Source organism: Phoca vitulina, unplaced genomic scaffold (genome assembly GCF_004348235.1).
Source record: "Phoca vitulina isolate PV1807 unplaced genomic scaffold, GSC_HSeal_1.0 scaffold50, whole genome shotgun sequence".
NCBI lineage: Eukaryota > Metazoa > Chordata > Mammalia > Carnivora > Phocidae > Phoca > Phoca vitulina.
Window position 1 is genome coordinate 8,055,499 of NW_022589753.1, and position 23,040 is coordinate 8,078,538.

At 45.6% G+C, this 23,040-nt stretch overlaps 1 protein-coding gene across 2 annotated transcripts; it reads left to right on the plus strand.

Moving 5' to 3' along the window:
- Positions 1–1,702: 1,702 nt before the first annotated feature.
- On the plus strand, positions 1,703–15,679 carry LOC116621781 (1,25-dihydroxyvitamin D(3) 24-hydroxylase, mitochondrial). 2 transcript variants are annotated; one of them, XM_032387780.1, is made up of 11 exons: positions 1,703–1,960; positions 2,170–2,360; positions 3,557–3,650; positions 5,476–5,572; positions 7,768–7,859; positions 8,520–8,631; positions 10,076–10,221; positions 13,306–13,472; positions 14,488–14,566; positions 15,273–15,470; positions 15,569–15,679. In XM_032387780.1, exons 1-11 carry the CDS (start codon positions 1,703–1,705, stop codon positions 15,677–15,679), a joined length of 1,545 nt encoding a protein of 514 aa, XP_032243671.1. The 2 variants fall into 2 exon arrangements, with proteins under 2 accessions (XP_032243671.1, XP_032243672.1); XM_032387781.1 differs by lacking the exon at positions 15,273–15,470.
- The last annotated feature ends 7,361 nt before the right edge of the window (positions 15,680–23,040 follow it).

Below are 23,040 nucleotides of genomic sequence, written 5' to 3' on the forward strand. Positions count from 1 at the left end.
GTAGATATAATAATTAATATAATACATTATATTAATATAGTTATTTTTATTAACATTAGCAATCATCAACATCTCAGGACAAATCTGAAATGACAGAGTTCTAGCTCAATGTGGACTGCTAAAGGTTCTCAAGAAACAAACTAGAGGTTTGGAATAAACTCACTAGGGAAGTTACCAAAACCAGGGTCAAAAAAGGCCCGGTCACGTGACTGGGGAGCCGGAAGAGAAAACAACTTGGCTGGTCTTAGTTCCCGTGCCGGGTCAGAATGACAGACCACGAATTACTTTAACACAATCAAGAAAAATTTCCAACTTCTCTTCCTGAATTAGTAGAACAAGTTCTACTCTGGCCAGCCCCGATGACTCTAGAAATTGTGTGCGTGCGTGCGTGTGTGTGGCCCCGCGCTTGCCTAGGATGGACTTTGTAGGGGTGGGTGGGGCTGGTGGGGCCCGGCGGCTGGAAGCTGCACGTGCGCATCTTTGCACAAAAAGAGAGGGGGCCGGTGGACGTGGGAGAGGTAGCCCAGCCTCCACCGCAAGCCTCGCTTTCACCGCATTCCCTAACTACCCAAAGGGATAACAACAACTGTATCGAGTGCTGAGTGCTGACTACCGACTAGGCTCTGCTGTTGGCGCTTTACCTACCGTAATCCATTAAATCATCCTAACAACCAAGAAATGGAGCAGCCAGGGAGGCAACTACAAACCCAACTGTCTAGCCTGGCCCGAGTGAAGACCCGAAGGGGAAATGCCCTCTTTGGATGCATTTCACTTGTCTCCAACACCCCACCTTGGGAGGCGCAGAAAGCCAACCTTCCTCCAAAAAGAGTTCGGTCCAGGCTGGCAAGCACTGGCTCCCGGGAGGCGCGCGGACTCCGGGGCCCCCGGCAGGCGCCGGCAGCCTTCCCGGGGCCGCACTCGGAGACCTCGCCCGCCCGGCTGCGCGATTGTGCAAGCGCGGGGCTGCGGCGGCGGCCGCCACTGCCGGCTCCTGCCCGCCGGGGCAGGGCGGGGAGGCGCGCTGGGCGCACACCCGGTGAACTCCGGGTGGAGTCCGCTGCGCTCCCGCCCGGGGAGCCGCGCACCCGCCACCAGAAGCCCGGGCGCCCTCGCTCACCTCGCTGACTCCATCCTATTTCCACCCCCAGCCCTGCCCCCCCCCCCCCCCCCCGCCCCGGGTCCCGCGTCCCTCCGGGCCAGGCCAGCCAGGGCCCACTCCGCCCTACTCAGTGTGCTCATTGGCCACCCAGGGCCTGCCCTGTCTCCATAAATACATGGTCCCTGGGCATGGAGAGGGATAGGAGGAAACCGCAGCGCCTAGCAGCATCTCTCTACCCTCCTTGACACCTCCACTTCGCGGCTCCAGACCAGAAAGTCAGCCTCGCAGACCCACGGGCGGATCCATATTCCTTCCCTTCCTCTTCCAAGAGACACCCAACCCCCAGAGGCACCCCTCCAGCTCTTGGGGCCAGCGCTCCGCCGGCACCCGCGCCCTGAGGCCCCCGCACGGGGCAGCGCCGAGCATCCTTGCTCCAGGTCCTTTCTTCTCTCTGCTCCTCTGCCGCCCCCTCCATCGCACCTGCTGGCCCTCTTTGCTCCTCTCCCAGAATCGTCAACCCCCCGGATCCCGCCGGCGCCTCTCTAGCAAAGTCGCGTTTCCCGGTCCCCGCGCACTCCCACGAGCCCGGTGTCCCCCGCTGCCATGAGCTCCCCCATCAGCAAGAGCCGCTCCCTTGTCGCCTTCCTCCAGCAGCTGCGCCACCTGGGGCAGCCACCCAGACCGGTGACGTCTGCGGCGTGCGCACCCCCTCGGCCGCGGGAGGTGCCCCTCTGCCCGCTGATGGAACCGCGCGAGGCGCAGAACGCGGCCGCCCTGCCGGGCCCCACCAACTGGCCGCTGCTGGGCAGCCTGCTGGAGATTCTCTGGAAAGGGGGCCTCAAGAAACAGCACGACACGCTGGTAAATGCCTCGTCGCGCCCCAATTCCCTCTCCCCTCCCTGCCCCGCGTGCGTTCCAAACCCTCGGCGAGGCGCGCGGCCCGGGCGCACAGGGCGCTCGAGTGTGGCGGCAGCTGCGGCCCCGGGAGGCGGGAGGCGGGAGGCGGGAGGCGGGAGGAGCGGTCCCGGGACTGCGAGGGATGCGCGCTGACTTGGTCCGGCCCGCGGCAGGCGGAGTACCACAGGAAGTATGGCAAGATTTTCCGCATGAAGTTGGGTTCCTTCGACTCGGTGCACCTGGGCTCGCCGTGCCTGCTGGAAGCGCTGTACCGCACGGAGAGCGCGTACCCCCAGCGGCTGGAGATCAAGCCCTGGAAGGCCTATCGCGACTACCGCAAGGAGGGCTACGGGCTGCTGATCCTGTGAGTCCAGGAGGCAGGATGGGGGCCGGCGTCTGGGCTCGATGCGCTTGGAAATTGGGAGAGGGTTTTCAGCGGTGGTACCCTCCGTATGCTGGGGGAACACGAAAGGCTCTACCCGGCGTAGTCTCGAACTCTTGCCTAGATCAGAGTGGGCTGAGAAGAGGTGTGCACCCAACACCTGCCTTTTCTCCGGCGACTGGGCAGGGCTGTGCCTTTTTAAAGAAAGGCCCAAAGCGTTATCCAAATTGTGGTGTTCAGACTCTTGGGCGGGTCGAGGTTCGGAAGTCAGCGTGCCAGGCCAACGTATTATATACAAAATTATCCCTTACGATTGTCTGTAATCCCCTCTTGTGAGCTCACGCCAGAAATTAACTTCTTTTGCTTTTGACAGCTACCTTCCTGTCTGGAGGGGACCCATTCCCCTCCAGAAAGATCCAAGTCTAGTCGGAAAGGTGGGATGAGGAGGGACATCAAGGTCTCATTCTTTTAGATAGATAAATGCCATTATGTGATGAGATTCCTCTGCTTTTTCATTGTTAGCATTTAACAAGTTAGCACTTTTTTTTTTTTTAACTTCCAAATTGTAACGCCTAATAGTTGTATTTTTCAGGATATAATCACTGGAATTAAAAGCCATAGTAATGTGTGGTGCATCACAGGCTGTGTGGTCTACTATGGGGTGAGGGAAGAAGGTGGATGATTAGAACAGGCTTTTACAGCTCCAGTGAAGCTCTGATTGTGTATTATTTGGAAGCAATGATAGAATTCTAGGGTTGCGGTGTTTTGTGAATGTGACTTTCAGCCCAAGTCAATGGATTAAGAGAAGAGAAAATTTTTCTCAAACAGATGTGGGTTGCCGGTGAAGGGGATGTTTGGGTGCCCACTCTTACTGCTGAGAATTGAGGCATCTGGCCTCCCAGGTCAGCCCCAGCAAGGGCACCTCAAAAGCCCTGAACCCCAATTACCTGGACTTCACCTTTCTGGCGTCATCTTTGGCTGGGAGGAAAGGTGGTTTCATTCGGTTGTCAAACCAGCCCCCAATATTCCAATGCTGACATTCTCTGGGAGGTTGGTGGCATGCTTCTCAGTGTTCATTTGATTATAGAGTTCACACAGTGGCAGAGCTGGGGGGCGTCTTTGCTTCTCCTTTCTTTTCCTTTCAGTTTGCTCTAAATACAATTCTGCTTCCCTCCCAGGGAAGGAGAGGACTGGCAGAGGGTCCGGAGTGCTTTTCAGAAAAAACTAATGAAACCAGTAGAAATTATGAAGCTGGACAACAAAATCAACGAGGTTTGCAGGCTGGGAGCCTGGGGAGGGAGAGATGTTTATGGAACTTCAAGTCATAGCTACAAAGTGCAGGCAATTTGATGGTTCAGGGGTCTTCCTTTTCTTCCCACTCCTCCTCCCCTAAGCCCTTATTCCTCCTTCCTTCACTCTCTTGTAAAGTAACATCTCAATAAGGGAGTGATTACAAGCAGAGACTTTGGTATTCCACAGCCTTGGCTTTGAACCTCAGCCCTCCACCCCCTAGGTCTGTAACCTGACTCTTCCCTTAACTTCCCTAAGCTTCACTTTCCCAATATATACATTGGGAAATACATGACAGTTCCCACCCCACAAATTTGCTGGGAGGATTAAATGAGATAATGCTTATAAAAGTCCTCGGTCATGCCATTTGAATAGGAGTCTTCAAGCCAGAGAAGGTGGAGAAAGGCATTCAGGAAGAGAGAATAGCTTGCTGAAAATAGAGAGGCATGAGATAGCACGGAGTGTTCAGAGAATAGTACATTCAGAGCAGCTGAGGCGAGGCTCTCTCTGAAACGATGCTGGACAGAGGGCAGCACTTAATGTTTTTGGACTATGATAAGGCATTTAGACATTATCCTTTAGTCAACAGAGGGCCAAAGAGGGAGGGATTTAAGCATACAGTGTTCTCTTTACTCCTGATCACTTAGGGTGTTTGTTTTGAACTGAACTTGGACCCAGATAGGATCATATAGGTGCAAGATTGCAAACCAAGAAGGTTTCAGGGGCCAGGTAATTCATATAAATGTGTAAGGAAGGCCCAGCAGGGATTTTAACAAACAGAACACTGCATGCCCTTTCTAGAAGGGACAGCTGCCCCAGCTCCAGCAAATGACTACCATGTGGAAATGCAGACCCACTGTCTCCAGATTTTGTCATTATTATTATTATTATTATTACTATTATTATTATTATTTGATAGGTAGGGAAAATTCCATATGTTTATGGGAAGTTTCTGGAGTTTTTTGATGGTAACAATTTCAAAGTCCTTTTTAATGCACTATGTGGACAAAATGTCCATTGGTTACACGGATGGGCTTTGTAGTCATACCTACCTTGTTCCAGGCCCCAGCATGGGCACTTTCCAGCTACGTGTCCAAGGGCGAGCACCCGAGCCCCACTGGAAGCCCGTTCTCTCCTCTGTTAGGCAGGAAATGGGAGTAATGATAGTACTTTCTACCTCACCGCGTTGTTGTGAGGATCAGCTAAGATAACACACTCCATAGTGCTTGGTACGATACAAGCCTTGTTAAATGTGAGGCGTTAGTCATCTAAAACCCTGATTTGGGCAGTTGGCATCTAGAGACCTTATGTAACTTGTCCCATGTCACAGAGCTATTTAGTGAAGGAGCTGTGTCCCAAATTTGCAGGTTTTTCTGCTTCCAAGTTCAACACGCCTAACACAATACCAGCCAGTGAGGAGATGTTTGCTGGCCCAGATATGGAAGCGGCAGACCTCATGGTGTTTGACAGGTTATGCCAACAGACACTTGGCTGATTGCTCCTTCATGGTTTAGTCCCCATTCTGATTAGAAGAAATGTTTTCCTTTTCTTAAATTTAGATCAAAAGCTGAAACCTAAGCTTTAGGGTGGTTTTGGGAAAAGCTGAGAAAATAACCCCTGGACGAGGTTGTTAGGGCAGAAGGTGAGCCCCCAGGGAGAATATATAATTAGTGTTGCTTCAGAATTAATAACATCATGGGCAGTGAATATACAAGGTAGCAAAACCTGAAGTTAGCTTACGGAGCCTTTAAACTTTTGTTTTCCTTCAATGACTGAAATATATCTTCTGTGGTTTCTTTCTTCTAAGGTCTTGGCTGATTTTATGGGTAGAATAGATGAGCTCTGTGATGAGAGGGGCCATATTGAAGACTTATACAGCGAACTGAACAAATGGTCATTTGAAAGTAAGTTGTCTTCACGGTCTTGTTCGTTTGATTTCCTAGTGGCTCTGTTAATAACTCTAATCATATACTGTCAGTGACAACAAAGAGCTGTTCATGCAGTCTTTTCATGCTTTCAGCACTCAGGTTATGCTTTGCACTATGGGTTGTTTATGTAGTCATTCAACAAATGTTTATTGAACACCTGCTATGTGCCCAGGAGTATGCTTGGTACTAGGCACACAGCAGGGAACAAAACAAGCAATATCTGTGTTCCCATGGAGCTTAGAGTCTAGTAGGGTTGACGATCAACAAGTAAACACACTTTAAAATATATATTTTGACAAGGGGTAAGGGATTCAAGAAAGAACCTAAGCTCCTAGATGAGGCAAGTCTGTTTTGGGAAGGAGACAGTTGAGGTGAGACCTAAAGGAATAAGCCACAGGGCATCTGTGGGGAAGATCGTTCCAGAATGTGGAGACAGGGAGGGCAAATACACCGAGGTGGAAGTATGAGTGATGTCTCGGACCATAGGGGTGGATGATAGGGGAAGGGAAAGAGGGGCTGAGGAAGACCAAGCCAGGGGCTGTAGGTTCTGGCCAGAACTTGAGCTTTTAGTTTGAGTCAGGTGGGGAGCCATGGAGGGTTCCAAACAGAAGAGGGGATGATCCCTTTCTTTGAGGAACACTCTAGGAACAAAAAGCAGAGCTCCGCCTGGACCGGGACACTGCCCAGTGGGGATACAGGCAAGGAAGCTGCTTCCATAGAATGGGTAGGCACCTGACTGAGGAGGTTCGAGGCTGTGGGAGAATCCGAGAGAGCTGCCTCAGCTGAGCTTGGTCAGGGGGTGGTTCACAGTGGTGGGGCCGTATCAGCTGAGGCCTGTTAGATGAGTAGGAGTTCACCAGGTGAAGGTCAATGAAGGAGCAGAGAAGATCCTGTTGAAGGAACAGGAAGATGTTCAGAATGACCAGAGCATGACCAACATGGTGAGGGCAGAGGATGGGAGGAAGGCAGTGGCCAGCCCATGTAAACTAGGGATGGGAATTTGGTTTTGAGCTTGGGAGTACCTGGGAGTGATACAGAGTGCTTTTAACCGGAAGGAGCCTTGGACTGATTTGCTGGAAGGATCACTCTGGCTGCTCATGCAAGGGATTGGAGAGGGCACTACAGGATGGAGGCTTTTGTCATGACCTGTCTCCCCCAACTGCTGAGCCTCACTTTAAAGATAGAGACCATTTGACTATCTTAGCACATTAGAAAGCTCCATGCAAAGAAGAAACCCACAGAAGGTGTTAAGGGAAAGGGGAGTAGAATAAAGTGAGGGAATGATTACAGAGGAGAAACAAGTGTATGTTTTGGAAACTGTCCACTGGAAATACCCAAATGAAGGAGTACTGAATGCATGTCTTTGCAAGTCAAAGAAGATTGGACTGTGGTGGCTTAAAAATTACTGTTCCAGTGTTATGAGAAGTCTCGAGGAGAGCAGTCTGCAGCTAGCACTCAGCGATGTCACTGGGGGCTCTCCATCTTTTTGCTCATCCATCCTTAGCTGGTTGGCTTGTTGCAAAATGGCCACCGCCCCTCCTGGTCTCACCTCTGCACTCTAGGCAAAAACAAGAAGGAAAGAGGGAGGAGCTAGGACAGCTGTACTTGCCCCTTTTATTAAGAAAGCAAAGGAGTATTTTCCTTAAGCCTCATTGGCCAGACCTGGGCCATGTGGCTTCTCAGGCTGCTGCAGGAAGCCTGGGGAATCAGGGAACAGGATTGTCACCAGAGTCTTAGATCAATCCAGATTCATTGCCCGAGGACTGATACATTGACACTCTAAATAAAATTGGGGATCTCTTAGGGAAGAAATGGGAGAGAATGAGTATCGGGTAGGCCATTTACAGTGTCTGTTACACATGGTGTCAATGATAAACTCTGACAAAAGCAAGGCATTGCAGGAGACATTCAATCCTGTATAAAAATGGCTGTATTTTCACCGTGGCATTTCTGACCCGGAGGTTCTGCAGCGGATGGGTCAGTGGATGTGGAGACAATTTCTAGAAAGTGAGAAGAGTATCATGCCCCTTTCTCTCAGATTTTTTGCCTTTCCTCTGTTCTTGGAAAAGACCTTGCTCTTACAAAAGATAGAATCAACCCTTTAATAGCCCGCTACTCCCAGACTACGGTGCCGCTGTGATTGTGTAACTCTTGATTATTTTAAATGACAGGCATCTGCCTTGTGCTCTATGAGAAGAGATTTGGACTCCTTCAGAAGAATGCCGGGGATGAAGCTTTGAACTTCATCATGGCCATCAAAACAGTAAGCATCCCCTTGAAGATAGCAATTTTCCCAATTTTCAGAACTTAACAAAGGTGCATCCCATTTCCCCAGGAGGGGCACACACACCTATTTTATTACACTAGTTAAGTGTTACTTTCAATGTGTCGTGTGTTTTCATGTACGTATGTGCATGTATGCTTGTAAACCAGGAATCACACTACATCATCGTTTAGGCAAGTTTAAATAGGTGTTTCAATTAAAGGTCAGTCAATTAAAATACTATTTGAAAAAGAGTCTGAAAATTTTCCGATGTCATATTTTTGAATCGTGTCGATCACACATGGATGTGATAGATGCCATGAAACTGGTGTAGAAAATGGCGAACGTTGGGAAATTAATGGAAATGGAAGTCTATGAAAGTGATGGCTTTCCTTCTTTCTTCTTCTCTTTAAATATGGAGGTCCTAAGATCACATATTTTATTAAACACATCCAGTGGGAAATCATCCCAAAGATCATTTTCATTGTGCCACCGGGGTGGGGGAGGGCTCCGCGTCCAGCACTGGGGGGAGAGTTCCTGCCTTTGTGGAAGCAGAGGGTGCGGGTCATGTAGAATGCTCCTCTCCCATGTGAAGGCTCCTCTCCAGTTGTCTTTAAGAGAGGTAGAAACCGGAATGAAAAGGCGTTGTGTTCCTCACAGATGATGAGCACGTTTGGGAGGATGATGGTAACCCCGGTCGAGCTGCACAAGAGCCTCAATACCAAGGTGTGGCAGGCCCACACACTGGCCTGGGACACCATTTTCAAATCAGGTAATGCGGCCACACACCCCCGTAGCCCTTTCTCTGGCGCTGCTGCCAGAAGTCTGGAATGATCTTCTTGACCTGACAACCTTGATCCTTTGATGGAGTTGTGCCTCCTGATTGTTTTGGCTTTGTAAACACAAGTTTAGAATCGCCCTGGCATAGGCAAATTCTAAGGAAAAGACAGCTTTGCGTAGTCTTTGGGAGCTGGGAGAGGTTAAAAGCAAGAGCTTTGGAGTCAGAGATACCTGGGTTCAAATCCCAGCTCTGTCAACGGTGTAGCACGTTGACCAAATGTGCTATAACTCTTTCGTCCTCAGTAGTCTTGTGTCTAAAATGGGCTAATAACAACAATAATAATACTTACCTCGATGCAGCTGTTTCTAGGTCTAATATAGATAATGTAAAAACCTGGCTAATCTCAATACCCAATGGATCAGAGCTATTTCTGCTACATTATCAGGGGAATACTGGTGCTGTGAGTATTGTTCTATGAGTTACCAATAGGTACTAGTAGGAGGATCCATATCATATCATACCATGTCATATCTTTTATACACACACATAAACATGTACTCAGTTAATTCTCACCAAAAACCCTATAAAGTAGGTCCTTCTATTAGCCCTGAGTGACGGAACTGAGGCACAAAAAAGTAAGTTTGTCAGGATCACATGCTAGATGATGGCAAAGGCAGGGTTTGAAGCCAGACAGGACTCCCAAAGGTCTAGCTCTAACTGCTGTACCACTTATGGTCCTCATTAATACTGTCAACCTCACTGTTATTATTATTCCTGTGGTGGCTTGCCTAGTGGATTGAAATAAGGAGACACATGTCTAGAATGTGTCCAGAATGTGTCCAGAAATTTCTGCTACCTTTGCCAGCATGCAGGAAGCACTGCACTTGAGTGTGTGTGTGTGCACGTGTGTTTATGTTTGATAACGTTGGGGGAGGTTCTCTCCTCCCCTACCACCCAGATCTGGGAGCCAAGTCCCACACTGCCCGTATTCGTGACCAAACCAGCCAGACACCTGGCTCTGGGTGCGAGTTCTGATTCTGAAGGTGGACCCAAATCCCATCTATGTCCCGTGACGATCTCTTCCAAACTCTGAGCTCTTACTACTCGAAATGTGACCTGCAGAGCAGAAACAGCGCCTGGGAGCCTGTAAGAAATGCAGATTTCCAGGCCCGCCCCAGACCCCCGATTCAGAATCTGCATTTTGGCAAGATGCCCGGGGGATTCTTTGGCAAGTTAAAATTTGAGGAGCCCTGCTCCTGTGGGCACCGATCAATCCTTGGTGACTTAACAACAAGGCAACGTTAACTCATTGAAGAAATGGTCAGTGTCCCCCCCCCCAAAAAAGGCCCTGAAGATGTCACGGGGAGGATTTTACCTGGGGTTCTCTTGCATTCTTTCGCATCCTAATCGTCCCCTGACTTCCTTTCTCCAATAGTCAAGTCTTGTATCGACAACCGCTTAGAGAAACATTCTGAGCAGCCCAGCACGGATTTCCTCTGTGATATTTATCACCACAATCAGCTTTCCAAGAAAGAATTGTATGCGGCTGTCACAGAGCTCCAGCTGGCCGCTGTGGAAACGGTAAGGGGCCTGATGTCCGTTCGCTAAACGAATGGGCTGAAAAATCTTTTTCATGATGAATTTTAAATACTCATTCAGCTCACTCATTCCACAAGGATTAACTGAGCACTGGCTTAGCAAAAATGGTAAGTCTCCTACGAGACGCTGCGGGAGACCCAGGACACAGTCTCGGTCCTTAAACAGGTGATAGGAGGTGAATTCGTGCGCTCCAGCAGGGGGACAATCAAGTGTCATATTAAAGACACAAGCTGCTATGGGAATTCAGAGGCAGTAAAATGCCACACCATAGAAAGATTTTTAAAAATTGAATATGTTCTAAAAGGTTGTGCACGTTACCCCGAAGTGCCTGACTGTGGTTGTTACTCTAAAAATATTGGCATGCTCTCTGCCAGTCCGATTATTTCAGATTAAAAGCATAAACATAGTGAGTCCGGAGAAAACTTGATTACGACTTACATGAAACAACCTATCTGAAATACCAAAATTCCGTCCCCAGTGTGCTTGATACTCCTGGTAGGTACACAACCCAGCCAGACTCAAATACAAATTCTGACAGGTGTTCAGGTGGGTTTGATCGTCTTCGATCCATTCTTTGCACCATCACTGGAGGGACATGTAGTAATATTCCTCATGGCCCAAAGGTTCACACACCTGTAATCTCTAAGAAGAATGTGTCCCAGTTCATTTCTTTCCCACGTTTCCCCTTTCTTTCATGTTTCTCGTCCAAAGAAAAAGTAGGGTTTTCTACATCAGAGAGAACAGCAAAGTTATCATTTCTCCTCACGCTCCAGAAGGCTGTTAAAAGGAAGAATTCATTTCGCTCACTGTCATACTGAGTCACTTAGCCTAAGAGGCTCCCTAGAGTGATAAAAGTAAAGCTTCACCCATTATCTTTTTTTTTCAGCTGGAATGTGAGTTCGTTGAGGGAGATGACTTGATTTTGTCCACTGCTGTATGCCTAGGATGTAGAATAGTACTTAGCATAAAGTAGGTGCTCAACGAATACTTGATGAATAAATGAAAGGATTCAGAAACTACTGAGTGCCTACTATGTGCTTGGCACTCTTCTAGGTGCTTGAGGGACCACCATGAGCCAGAGACCAAGGTCTTGGCCTTCATGGAACTTAACTGCGGGGAAGGAAGACCAACCAGAAACATGTAGACACACCAATAAATGGGATCTTTGCAATTAGTGGTAGGAGACATGGAGGAAACCATCTGAGTGATGGGATAGAAGGAGAATGGAGAGGGGGCAGGGTTCCCTCTCTTCCTGGGACTGAAATGATGAGAGAGAGCCAGCCAGGGGAAAGATGTGGTGGAAGAGCTCTCCAGGTAGAGAGAACAGCATGTGCAAGGGCCCTGGAGCAGAAAGAGGGTGGGAGCTGGAGACCTAGCCAATGTGATCAGGTTGACGTTGGAGAAGTCAAGGGGCCATATTAACCAGAAGCCTTAGTAAGCCATTTGGATTTTATTACACCTGTGATGGAAAGCCCTTGGGGTATTATAAGCAAGGAAGTAGCCTGATCAAATTTATGTTTTGAAGGGAGGGCTCTGGCTGGTGGAGTGAAAGAAGGTTCTAGAAGAGGAAGAGCAAAAGCCGGGAGGCCAGCTGCGAGATGGATCTCCTCCACGGAGGTCAAGCTGGGATAGTTAGTGCCTGTGAGGTTTCCCAGGCCATTTTCAGCCCCTGCAGTTACCCTAAAAGGCCCAGGCTGTCTTACAAGTCTTTGGTGAAAGCTACAGTTATCTGCCTTTTGGAAACTCTATTTGGTACTTGTGGTAAGGGACCCGCTGATATGGTTAAATGTTTCTTTTTTAGTCCTGGCAATTCTGGAAGTCACTTCTGGAAAATCAGAGAAATTTGAAAGTGTATCTAATTTGGTGGCTACACCCTCTTCCTGTTTTGTAAATCGGACTCTTGTACTGATGCCGTCCCCTGTGTATTTGTAGCTGAGGCTGCCAGTCTTCTGACATGAAGAAGCCTGCCTTGGAGGCATCTTCTTCCCAAAATAGTAAATTCCATTGGCTCCGAATCGTCTCGCACTTTGCTCATCGATGTCAGTGGCACATGACACTTAGCAAAAGCGTCTTCGTGTCTGCAATGACCATTTTTACAGGAATATTTGGCTTACATTAACTTAAAAAAAAAAAAAAAGGCCTAAAAACAAATACATATGACTACCAGTGGTGAATATTATGAAACTAAAAGCTACGCCGGCTGTTTCAGCCAATATTTTTTCTCTTCTGCTGAAAGGAAGTAAAGCATGCCGCTAAAAAGACCATGAGCCTTCGTCAGAAACTGTGGCTGGTTCCTTGAAATACTCAACGCAATGCTAGAATGTCTTATTTTGGTGTCGGCACCCTCCTGCAAGGGCTCTTTGCATGTGGCTGGAACCCAGGGTTCATAGATAACTTGTTAGGATGTGGCAAAACAAACAAACAACCCTCTTTTTTAAATTCCAGAAATACAGTTTCTTGTGCATTTACACTATAAAATTAAAAAAGAAAAAACTTATTAGCAACGCTGCCAGGATCTCTATCCCTCTTTCCCCACCCAAGTATTCTATCCATTTTCTATATTATACAATTTTTGATCAAACGCTTTTTTATTTTGAGATAATTATAGATTCACATGCAATTCTAAGGAAAAGTAGAGAAGAGTCCCTTGGATCCTTCCTGCAGCTTCCCCCAGTGGTAACATCTTGCAACAATAAAACCTTATCACAACCTGGAAATTAACACAGATACAATCCTAACCAGCTTGCTTTCCTTTCATCAGCTCTACATGGTTTCTTTGTGTTCAAACAATTCTTTTATCAAACTGAATTTTAAGTGTCCTAATGCAGCTGATTATTTCAAAGAGTCTACGTTGATTAAGCTATCCTTAACTGGCATTATTTTCTAAAATAAATCTGACTTTTCACATGCTGTATTTGTGTAACGCACAGCAAATAAGGACACGTGAAGAAGTCTCACCAATACATTTGCAGAGCAATGTGGTAGGCATCAGTTTTTGTTCAGCTCATGATGGTTTTAAGGCAATTTATTTGCAGAAACTCAGGTTTATGTCCATTTGCCTTTCAGACAGCAAACAGCTTAATGTGGGTTCTCTACAATTTATCCCGTAATCCCTATGTGCAACAAAAGCTTCTTAAGGAAATTCAGAGTGTATTGCCTGAGAATCAGATGCCACGGGCAGAGGATTTGAGGAATATGCCATATTTAAAAGCCTGTCTGAAAGAATCTATGAGGTGAGAACACATGCCTAAGCCAACATGAATATGCTGGGAAGCCATTCTCTTAAAGACACAATGAGGGGTCTCCACGCCCACAGACAGCACCCACAGTTGACTCAGAAACATTTATCAAACTGCAAAAAAAAAGAGCCTTAGGACCATATTCTTTTACTATTATTCATTTCCTAAATCATTTGGGCAAATTCTATTAAATCTCTGGAAAGTCAGTGTCCTCCCTTTCAATCGGTAATAATAATAGTCTAATGAATGCTGTAAGCACTAATTAAGATTAGGGGCATAATTGAAGGATATGAGAAGAAGTTCAGCAAGAAAACTATATTATTATTTGATAAGACAAAGAGACATCTTTGTTTTTGAGCCTCTGGTATAAAATGTTCTCTGAAAATTCTTTTTATACACTTTCTGGAAAACAAAACTCACAACATTCTAGCATTAGGAAAGAAACAGCTTTCACTTCAGGAAGGGCAGATAGGAGAAACCTAGAACAAAAGTCAAACTTAAGCGTGACACAGGAAACACACACATTTGAAGTCCAGAAAGAAACAGGAGAAAACCACTATTAACAGCTACTAAGCAGTTACTGGGAAGTTAACCAACACAATAAGGAAGAAAAACAGGAGATATAAATTTCAGGAAGAGAGAGACAGAACTTCTTGGGACGCCTGGGGAGCTCAGTCGGTTAGGTGTCCTACCCTTGATTTCAGCTCAGGTCATGATCTCCGGGTTGTGAGATCAAGCCCATATCGGCCTCAGCACTGGGTGTGGAGCCTGCTTAAGATTCTTTCTCTGCCCCTTCCCCAATAAATAAATTAAATTAAATTAAATTAAACTTTCTTTCTAAAAAAAAAAAAAAAGAGACAACTTCCTTATGAGAGTTGTGATCATGTTCCGTTTTTGAGTATGAACATATGCAGGAATTATTTATTTAACCAGTTTCTGTATTCCCATTGATATTTGATCTAGATATTGGTCTGTGCTCACCTTTACATCTTTAATTTTGTTTTTTCAGGCTTACCCCAAGTGTGCCATTTACAACTAGGACTCTTGACAAAGCAACGGTTCTGGGTGAATATGCTTTACCCAAAGGAGTAAGTAGGATTCGTGCAATCTGTACTTTATAGAGCTTTGAAAGATATGCCTTTCAAATATTCATCAGATCTCCATAAACACTTTCCCTGGGAGAGCATTCATTTTGGAAATATGTATATTTTAGTGTATAGCTAACATGTTGTGTCGTATGGTGTTAGGATTAATGGTTTGGGGGAAAAGAGACCTAGATTCAAGCATAGCCTTGAGTGAGTTACATAACCTTTGTGAGTCTCAGATTTCTCATCTGTAAAATGGGGATAATAATGGAACCCACCAGGGTGCCTGGGTGGCTCAGTTGGTTAAGCGACTGCCTTCTGCTCAGGTCATGATCCTGGAGTCCTGGGATCGAGTCCCGCATCGGTCTCCCTGCTCAGCAGGGAGTCTGCTTCTCCCTCTGACCCTCCCCCCCTCATGTGCTCTCTCTCATTCTCTCTCTTTCAAATAAATAAATAAAAAATCTTAAAAAATAAAAAAAATAATGGAACCCACCACATAGGGTTGCGTGAGAATGTGATGCTAAATTTTAAACTTCTTTACCTATTTATTACCTGGGATATTTCTAGTACTAAATACATGTTGGCAATCACCATATTATAAACTTGTGGGTTGTTTTTACATTTGTAAGGGGATCCCTTTTGTAAATTTTGCTGTTCAAATGTTTTCTTCTAGTTATTTTACACGTTTTGTGTTTCTGTGTGTTTTTAGACAGTGTTGATGTTAAATACCCAGGTGTTGGGATCCAGTGAAGAAAATTTTAAAGATTCAAGCCAGTTTAGGCCCGAACGATGGCTTCAGGAGAAGACAAAGATTAATCCTTTTGCGCATCTTCCATTTGGCATTGGGAAAAGAATGTGCATCGGTCGCCGACTAGCCGAGCTCCAGCTCCGCTTGGCTCTCTGCTGGGTAAAACTCCGATTTTTGCAGTTGTGCTCTGTTGTATTCCACAAGGCAGGAAAAGAGGGGGTAATTCTGCCCTTTTTTTTTGTGCATGTGTGTTTCAGATCGTCCGCAAATATGACATCGTGGCCACGGACAACGAGCCTGTGGAGATGCTGCACCTGGGTATCCTGGTGCCCAGCCGGGTGCCCCCCATCGCTTTCCGACAGCGGTAAGAGCCTCAGGTGAGCATCTGGCGTGCTGTGAATGACCAAAGTGTGAGCTGAGCTTAGAAGCCAGCCAGACTTGGGTTTGAATCGCTGCTTACCACTGAGTGGCTGGGTGACCTTGAGCAGTTTCTTAACCTTTCTGCCTCCATATTTTTTTCATTTGTAAAATGGGGACCAAAATCATATCTCTCTAGAAAGTTGATATGATACTAAATACTTAGCCTGGATCCTGGCATCCACTAAGTGCTCTGTAAAGGCAAGATGCCATTATGGGGCCAGAGTTCCTCTCCCGGCTTTGAATCTCTCCTCCTTCTGCCATTCAGGATAATCTTCCCATCTCAAGGTCCATAAACTTAATCACATCTGCAAAGTTCCTTTTGCCATGCATTCACAGGCTCTGGAGATTAGAGCATAGACGTTTTCTCAGGGCCATTATTCTGCCTACCAAGACTGTTCCAATAAAAGTTTATCTATAAATACAGGTGGTCGGCCTTATTTGACCACAGGGCTTTGGCTTACTGGCCCCTGGAATGTAAGTGTATATATTTACTAGCCTGTGTTAAATATCGTTTACTTATACTTCTTTGATATCTAATTGGAATTTACTTTATCTTCCAGAAATTTTTTTGACCAGGACCAAGAGCAGCAATGTTTACCCTCCTGCAAAAATGGTGCTTATGGCTCCTTCGTTACTGGAAAGCAAAGTTCAAACATCAGAGCGTGAAACGGCACATAAAGAACAGTTAGGCCCAGGTGTTTATACTCTTTCTTCGGTACAATTGTTCTAGAAGCTGCACTGTTTATATAGATGATGGTATTTAATAAGATTGTATCTGACTCAGGAAAGCAGATTGTTGGGTTACAAGGTGCTTTACAGGGTACACTTCAGGCTTACTTGAACCAATGTCAGCACCATCTTGGCTTACACAGAATTGCTCATAATACTGTTTTCTCTTGCATCTTCCATGATGTGCCAGGGAGGCCAGGCACTTGTCAGTTAGTCTGGTAAAGTCACTAAATGTTTGTTCCTTCCTTACCAAATTCACTGCTTGGTTCTTTACTTCTCAAAAGTGAGTTTACATTTCACAATGAAAGTCCTACGGAACACAAGCTAAATTGTCTGGGGCTTGGGGTAATATTGACAATCCATTCATTGTAACTCTGTTTAATGTAGTATTTGGGAAAATACTTGTTTATGACATAAGCAAAGCTAAATGTTAGAGTTATCAGGTCTCTGTGGAACCGTATTTTTCCTGTTTTGAAATTGCAGCATTATTGGGAAATTAGAGAGTAAGTCTATTTTAAGTACTTTGATGAAGTCAGAATCTCTTATCTAAGAATGCCTTAATGATTCACTGTGGCATCATTTTGTCAAAGGATTCTGAAATTCTTTATTTAGCTAATGGATTTCCTCTCTGGCATTAAGAAGTAGATCAGCAGTTTTGAAATTGTGTATGTATGTGTGTGTGTGTACGGTAATGACAATTTGCTTAAGTCATTTTCAAAATATATATGGTATTTGATTTAGGATCTATGGTTTAGGACAATGTTCTAAAGTCCAGTTACAGTTTAAAAATATTCAGTGACTTCCTACGCTTTGCTTTCCCCGCTATAGAATAGAACAGTAGTAAAGTGTGCATGCATTACTTAAAACTTTGTAAAAAAAAATGTTTACATAAAGTTTATTTTTACATATGTTTACTACTATTTTTCCTAAAAACATACTTCCATTTCTGTATATTTGATAAAGATTTCCCTTTCTAGGTTATATTTTTAGAATATTTCAGGAGTATACATTTATATCATTCTATTTGAATGAATATGTACATATCACTAAAATAGGTGCATGCTCTCTCCCTACTATGAAATTAATTTTAGAATTATAAATCCACATGTTGTCAGATCTCATTTGTATAGCTTCTTAGAATTCTCTGAAAATAAAGGTTTTGAAATATTCAAGAACTATTTCCTCTTTGTTGCATTTGTTACATCAAAATTTAAAGTTTTAAACTTCGTCTTACTAGAAAATTTTTTCAGGTGGCCATTTTAAAAGCCCCATATCACGAAATCTACTCTGACTAAAAGCTGGACTTCCCTAACAGTTTTACAGAAAGATGATCATTTGAGTGGCAAAATAATTTTCCTTTTTTTTGCTGCTTCAGTATTTTTTAAGTCCATTTAGTTCTGAAGCACCACCTCCCTCTAGATGAGCACAGAAACTTCCAGCTGATGTCCAGTCTGTTCTTCGTATGCTGGCCATTTTGGCCTTCTCAAAACCCAAACCCGACTGTCTTATCCTTGCTTCTGTGGGGTCCCACTGCTTTTATGTAAAGATCCAATTCCTTAAGCCAGATGTCAGTGTCCTGGAAAACACGGCCCCACCGAACCACAGGCCCCGGCCCACATCACCCACACCCAGATGCCTCCGGACCCCGCCACACTGGCTTCTGCCAGTTTCTTTGATTCCTTCAACACTCTCGGCCCACGAGGTTTTGCACCTGCGGTCCCTCCTCCTACAGTCTTCCCTCCTGGCACATTTTCTTTCTTTTTTATTTTTTTAATTAATTTGTTTTTGATGTAGTGTTCCATGATTCATTGTTTGCATATAACACCCAGTGCTCCATTCAATACGTGCCCTCTTTAATACCCATCACCAGGCTGAGGCACATTCTTTCTTTACCTGCTCTTCTCCTACGCACCAGTCAGAGCCCAGCTCCAGCTTCCTGGAGGAAGTCTTCCTTGATGACTGAGATGCCCCAGAGGCTGGCCCTGGCATCAGGATTCATGAAGGAAGTGATTCCAGAGGAGACTGTGAGGGACTGAGGGCATCAGGGTAGGGAGAGGAGCCAAAGGAGGTGCAATCTGGGGGGCGCTCTAGCCTCAGCCTGATCCCCTGGGGAGCTCTGGGCATGTAGCTTACAGCAGAGTTGGTTTGTTCTCCTGGTGACAACCCTCTTCAGGCTGCCCCTTGAGGATGCACACTCTCCCAGGTACCTCTAGCTCTTAGTGAGGTCCACACAGAATGGCTTACAGAAGCGCAGATTCATCCTGTTGATAGGACCCATGGCAAGTCATAAAACCTCTTCTCTGAGGCCTGGTAGATCGGGTGGAGTATGGTGCTTGTCACAGGGTAAAGGTAACTCAGATCTATTATGATTGTCACCAGTAACACATGCCATTCAGTGCCTGTGGCCTTTATCATATGTCTTCTCCAGTCCCTGTTCTGTCTCCCTTGAGGCCAACTCAATTCTTCAACTTGAGCAGAAGTCTAATGGATATTTATAAGAAATCAGTTCATGATGATACATGAAGAAGGCAGTCCCCTCACTTTGTGGTGTCCAGATAATTTTTTGAGAGTGGGAGGGAAGCAAAGACAGAAGGCAAAGACGAGGAGGAAAGAAGCATGTTTGTGGCCAGCATTCCACACGCTGGCACTGCTCCACAGAAGAGCAGAAAATTATTTATGGAGTAACTCCTTATACGCAGGTGGCGAGGTGGAAACGTGTTCCGGCACTAGAGGGAAGGCTAGCTGTGTAGATGGGTAAGAGAGGACACTCGGTCTCTACAATGTAGCTTGCAGATGGTTTCAGGGATGTGAAGATAACTCTAGGCAATTTTTGCATTGCTTGCTTGCTCTGAGAACCTAAATCTCCAATGTGCCTCCCCTCTAATGAAACACCTCTGAGTTCCATGTCCTGTAAACTCCACGTTGGTGTAGTAAGAAAAATATGGACTTAAGGTTATTAACCTCACTTGGGTTTCCATCCTAGAGGAGCCATCTCCTAGCTGCGTGACTTGTGTCATTTACTTAGCCTCCCCGAGCCTTAGCTAATCAACGGAGGCTAACATACCTCATGCAGAAGTGTTCTTGTAAGGGTTAGAAAATTTGACGTGGGCTCAGGGCCTGGCACAGAGAAGGAGCAGTGTCTGAAGTCATATTTCTGGATCAAAGGGGCAAACTTGAAACAGCTTCCCTTACAAGTGTTCTTTACAGAGCATGTCCAGTGAAATGTTCTGGACCCAGTTGGGGAAAAATGGGACATTACAATAACAACATCTAGAAATTCAATCGGTTTTACCTCCTCATGCAGCAGAACTTAGGACACTGGGAGATGAAGGAATTAGTCTATGGTTTTTATTTCTGTTCAGGGTTTTCAGGAGACTGATGGAGAATTACCAGGGTAATAAAAAAATACCATTTATTCCATCAGACCAATAGTCTAACCATGGGAGCTTCTGTGCTAAATACTAGAAACCACAAACCCATAGATTACATTTGATACATTCCATTTGGTCCACACATGGCTGCCAAACACTGATTATTCTAATTCCATTGAACTTTCTACTTGTATTAATTGGCATTCTGCCAGGAAGAATTTTTGTTTGTTTGCTTCAAGTTTTTATTTAAATTCCAGTTAGGGGCACCAGGGTGGCTCAGTTAGTTAAGTGTCTGCCTTCGGCTCAGGTCATGATCTCAGAGTCCTGGGATCGAGTCCCACATCGGGCTCCCTAGTCAGCAAAGAGCCTATTTCTCCCTTTCTCTCTCTCTGCTGCTCCCTCTGCCTGTGCTCCCTCTCTCTAATAAAAAAATAAATAAATAAATTCCAGTTAGTTAACATAAAGAAGAATTTTTCTTTTTAGCTTGTTTATGTATATAAGTGTGAGCTTGTGAATTTTTTCAAGAAGTTATAATTTTTCACTATCATTATTTATTTTGATGTTCAAATTGTCCCAGATCTGGCTGGTGGGAGCCTTTTCAGATAGGTTCCTCTGTGTGTGGGAGAGAGAGAGAGAGAGAGAGAGTGTGTGTGTGTGTGTGTGTGTGGAGAGAGAGAGAGAGAAACAAAGCAGAAGTAGTGACACGCTAATGCTTGAGGGATCTGGGTGAAAGGTATATGGAAATTCTTTGTACTGCTCTTCTACATTTGATATTATGTCAAAATAAAAAGTTTAGGGGCGCCTGGGTGGCTCAGTGAGTTGAGTGTCTGCCTCCAGCTCAGGTCATGATCCCAGGGTCCTGAGATCGAGTCCCGCCTCAGGTTCCCTGCTCAGCACGGAGCCTGCTTCTCCCTCTCCCTTCCTGCTCATGCTCTCTCTTTCTCTCTCTCTCACTCTACCTCAAATAAATAAATAAAATATTAAAAAATAAAAATAAATAAGTAAATAAATAAAAAGTTTAAAAAACCCAAGAAGCGGTTGAGTGCATGGTTCAGAACCCAGCACCGGAAGCAGGTTGATTTGGTTCAAATCTGGGCTCCTCCACCTGCCAGGTGTGTAATATTTAGGCAAGTTATTTTGACCTCTTTGTGCTTTAATTTCCTCATCTATAAAACAAGGGTAATGATCACAGCGTACCTCGTAGAGCTGCTGAGACAATAAATTGAAACCGCGCATTAAAACTCTTAGAAGATGTCTGACACCTTCTGAGTCCTCAATAAATAGGAGGTGTTTTAAAATGCACCAACAGGGGCACCTGGGTGGCTCAGTCGGTTAGGCGAGGGACTCTTGATTTCCGCTCAGGTTTTGATCTCAGGGTCTGGGATCAAGCCTCGCAGCGGGCTCTGCGCTCAGTGCTGAGTCCGCTTGGGATTCTCTCTCTCTCTCCCTCTGCCCCCCCCCCCCCCGCTCATTCTCAAGCTCTCTCTCCCTCGCAAATAAATAAATCTGTTAAAAAAAAAAAATGCACCAACACGGACCGTTGTGAGATGTGACATAGGATTTCGGACGTCTCACTTCCAGGGACGCCAAGGAGGCCCGGCCCGCAGTGCTTACATGGGCATAAGGCAATCAGCAGAATGGCTCCTCCCCCAGAAGCAGGGCGTGGGCCTCGGGCCCCCCCACTCCCCCCACCCGGCCTGTGCCCGCCCCCAGTACCTGCCACACCTCATTCCCGAACTCCATTTTGCACGTCCTAGGAATCTCCTACGTTTCCCCCTTGGTCTTTAGGGAATCTCACTGGATTTCCCTGAAACCATAAAGCCCAAGCTCCTGAATAGAACCACCAAATTTACTGAGTGTATCCTTAGGCCCTTTCCTGTACCTTATTCTTCACCGACGCCTTGCCGAGAAGCCGGAAATCTTCCTATTTTTTAAATAGGCTTGCAGAAGTCAAATAACTAGCTCAGAAAAACACAGTAAGCAGGAAACGGACGTAGACCCTGATCCCTCTGACTCCATGCACCTTACTCATTCCCCCCATATTTTGTGACGCTCAGAGAACCTGTAAATGGGTCAGTCAATTAATCTATCAGCACGTATTTTAGTATAAACCTGTTGAACAACATTGGTTGAGAGTCAAGGCTCCATTTATGGTTCAATCTAATTTGTTGAACTTCCCTTAATCTCCTGGATTGGACGTTGATCCAAATGACATAATCACTTATTGCCGTCCACGATTGTTCTGTCCTGCAGAATCTCCCTTTATCAGCAACAAAATATTTGTGGAACTCTTAATCATCAGGACGCCTTGCACCTGGGGCCTTCCAAGTAGCATCAACTCCCAAGCACTGGTGCCTTGGAATTAATTTGAAGACTTGCACGGTGGGCACTTTTCCTCCAGATTTCTTTTTGCTTTAGCGAAAAGGGGTGTCAAGTACTTTCTGCACATGTTGAGCAGAAAGGTGAGCCAAGGCGTAGAAAAAAAGTCTGGCAGTCAAAATTTAATAGTGAGCCAAGACTTGATGGCACCGACTTGAATGATGAACGCCTTGTCATTGTTTTTCATTTCCATTTGCTTTTTTAAAAATAAGGGCATTTCCTCCCTCAGTTCATTCTCCTTCAGTTATGTCCTCGCTTTGGCAGCACATATACAAATTCTCCTTCAGTTATAATTTGCCCAGACCTCTTGACACCAGGGGACATCCACTGGAGGCTGGTAGATGTCCCCCCGGGGGGTGCCAACACCAATTCTAAAGTTGAGTCCAGAGACAGCAGGAAGAGAATTGTGATTAGCCCACAGAGATTCACACTCTGTGCTATGTATTTATGCATCCCATATATAATATATTCTGGATACCAAACCTACAGATATGTAATAAGAATAGCTAACCTTTATTAAGCACTGTCTCTGTAGTTGGCACTATATTAAGTGCATTACATCGACTTTTTCCCCCCCAGTGCTTTTATTAAGGGTGCATTTAGGGGCACCTGGGTGGCTCAGTGGGTTGGGCGTTTGCCTTTGGCTCAGGTCATGATCTTGAGGTCCCGGGATCAAGCCCTGCATCAGGTTCCCTACTCAGTGGGGAGTCTGCTTCTCCCTCTGCCCCTCCTCCCACTTATGCTCTCTCCCTATCTCAAAGAAATAAATAAAATCTTTAAAAAAAATGCTTATGCCTCATTTTTTAACTAAAGAAAAAAAAAAGATGCAT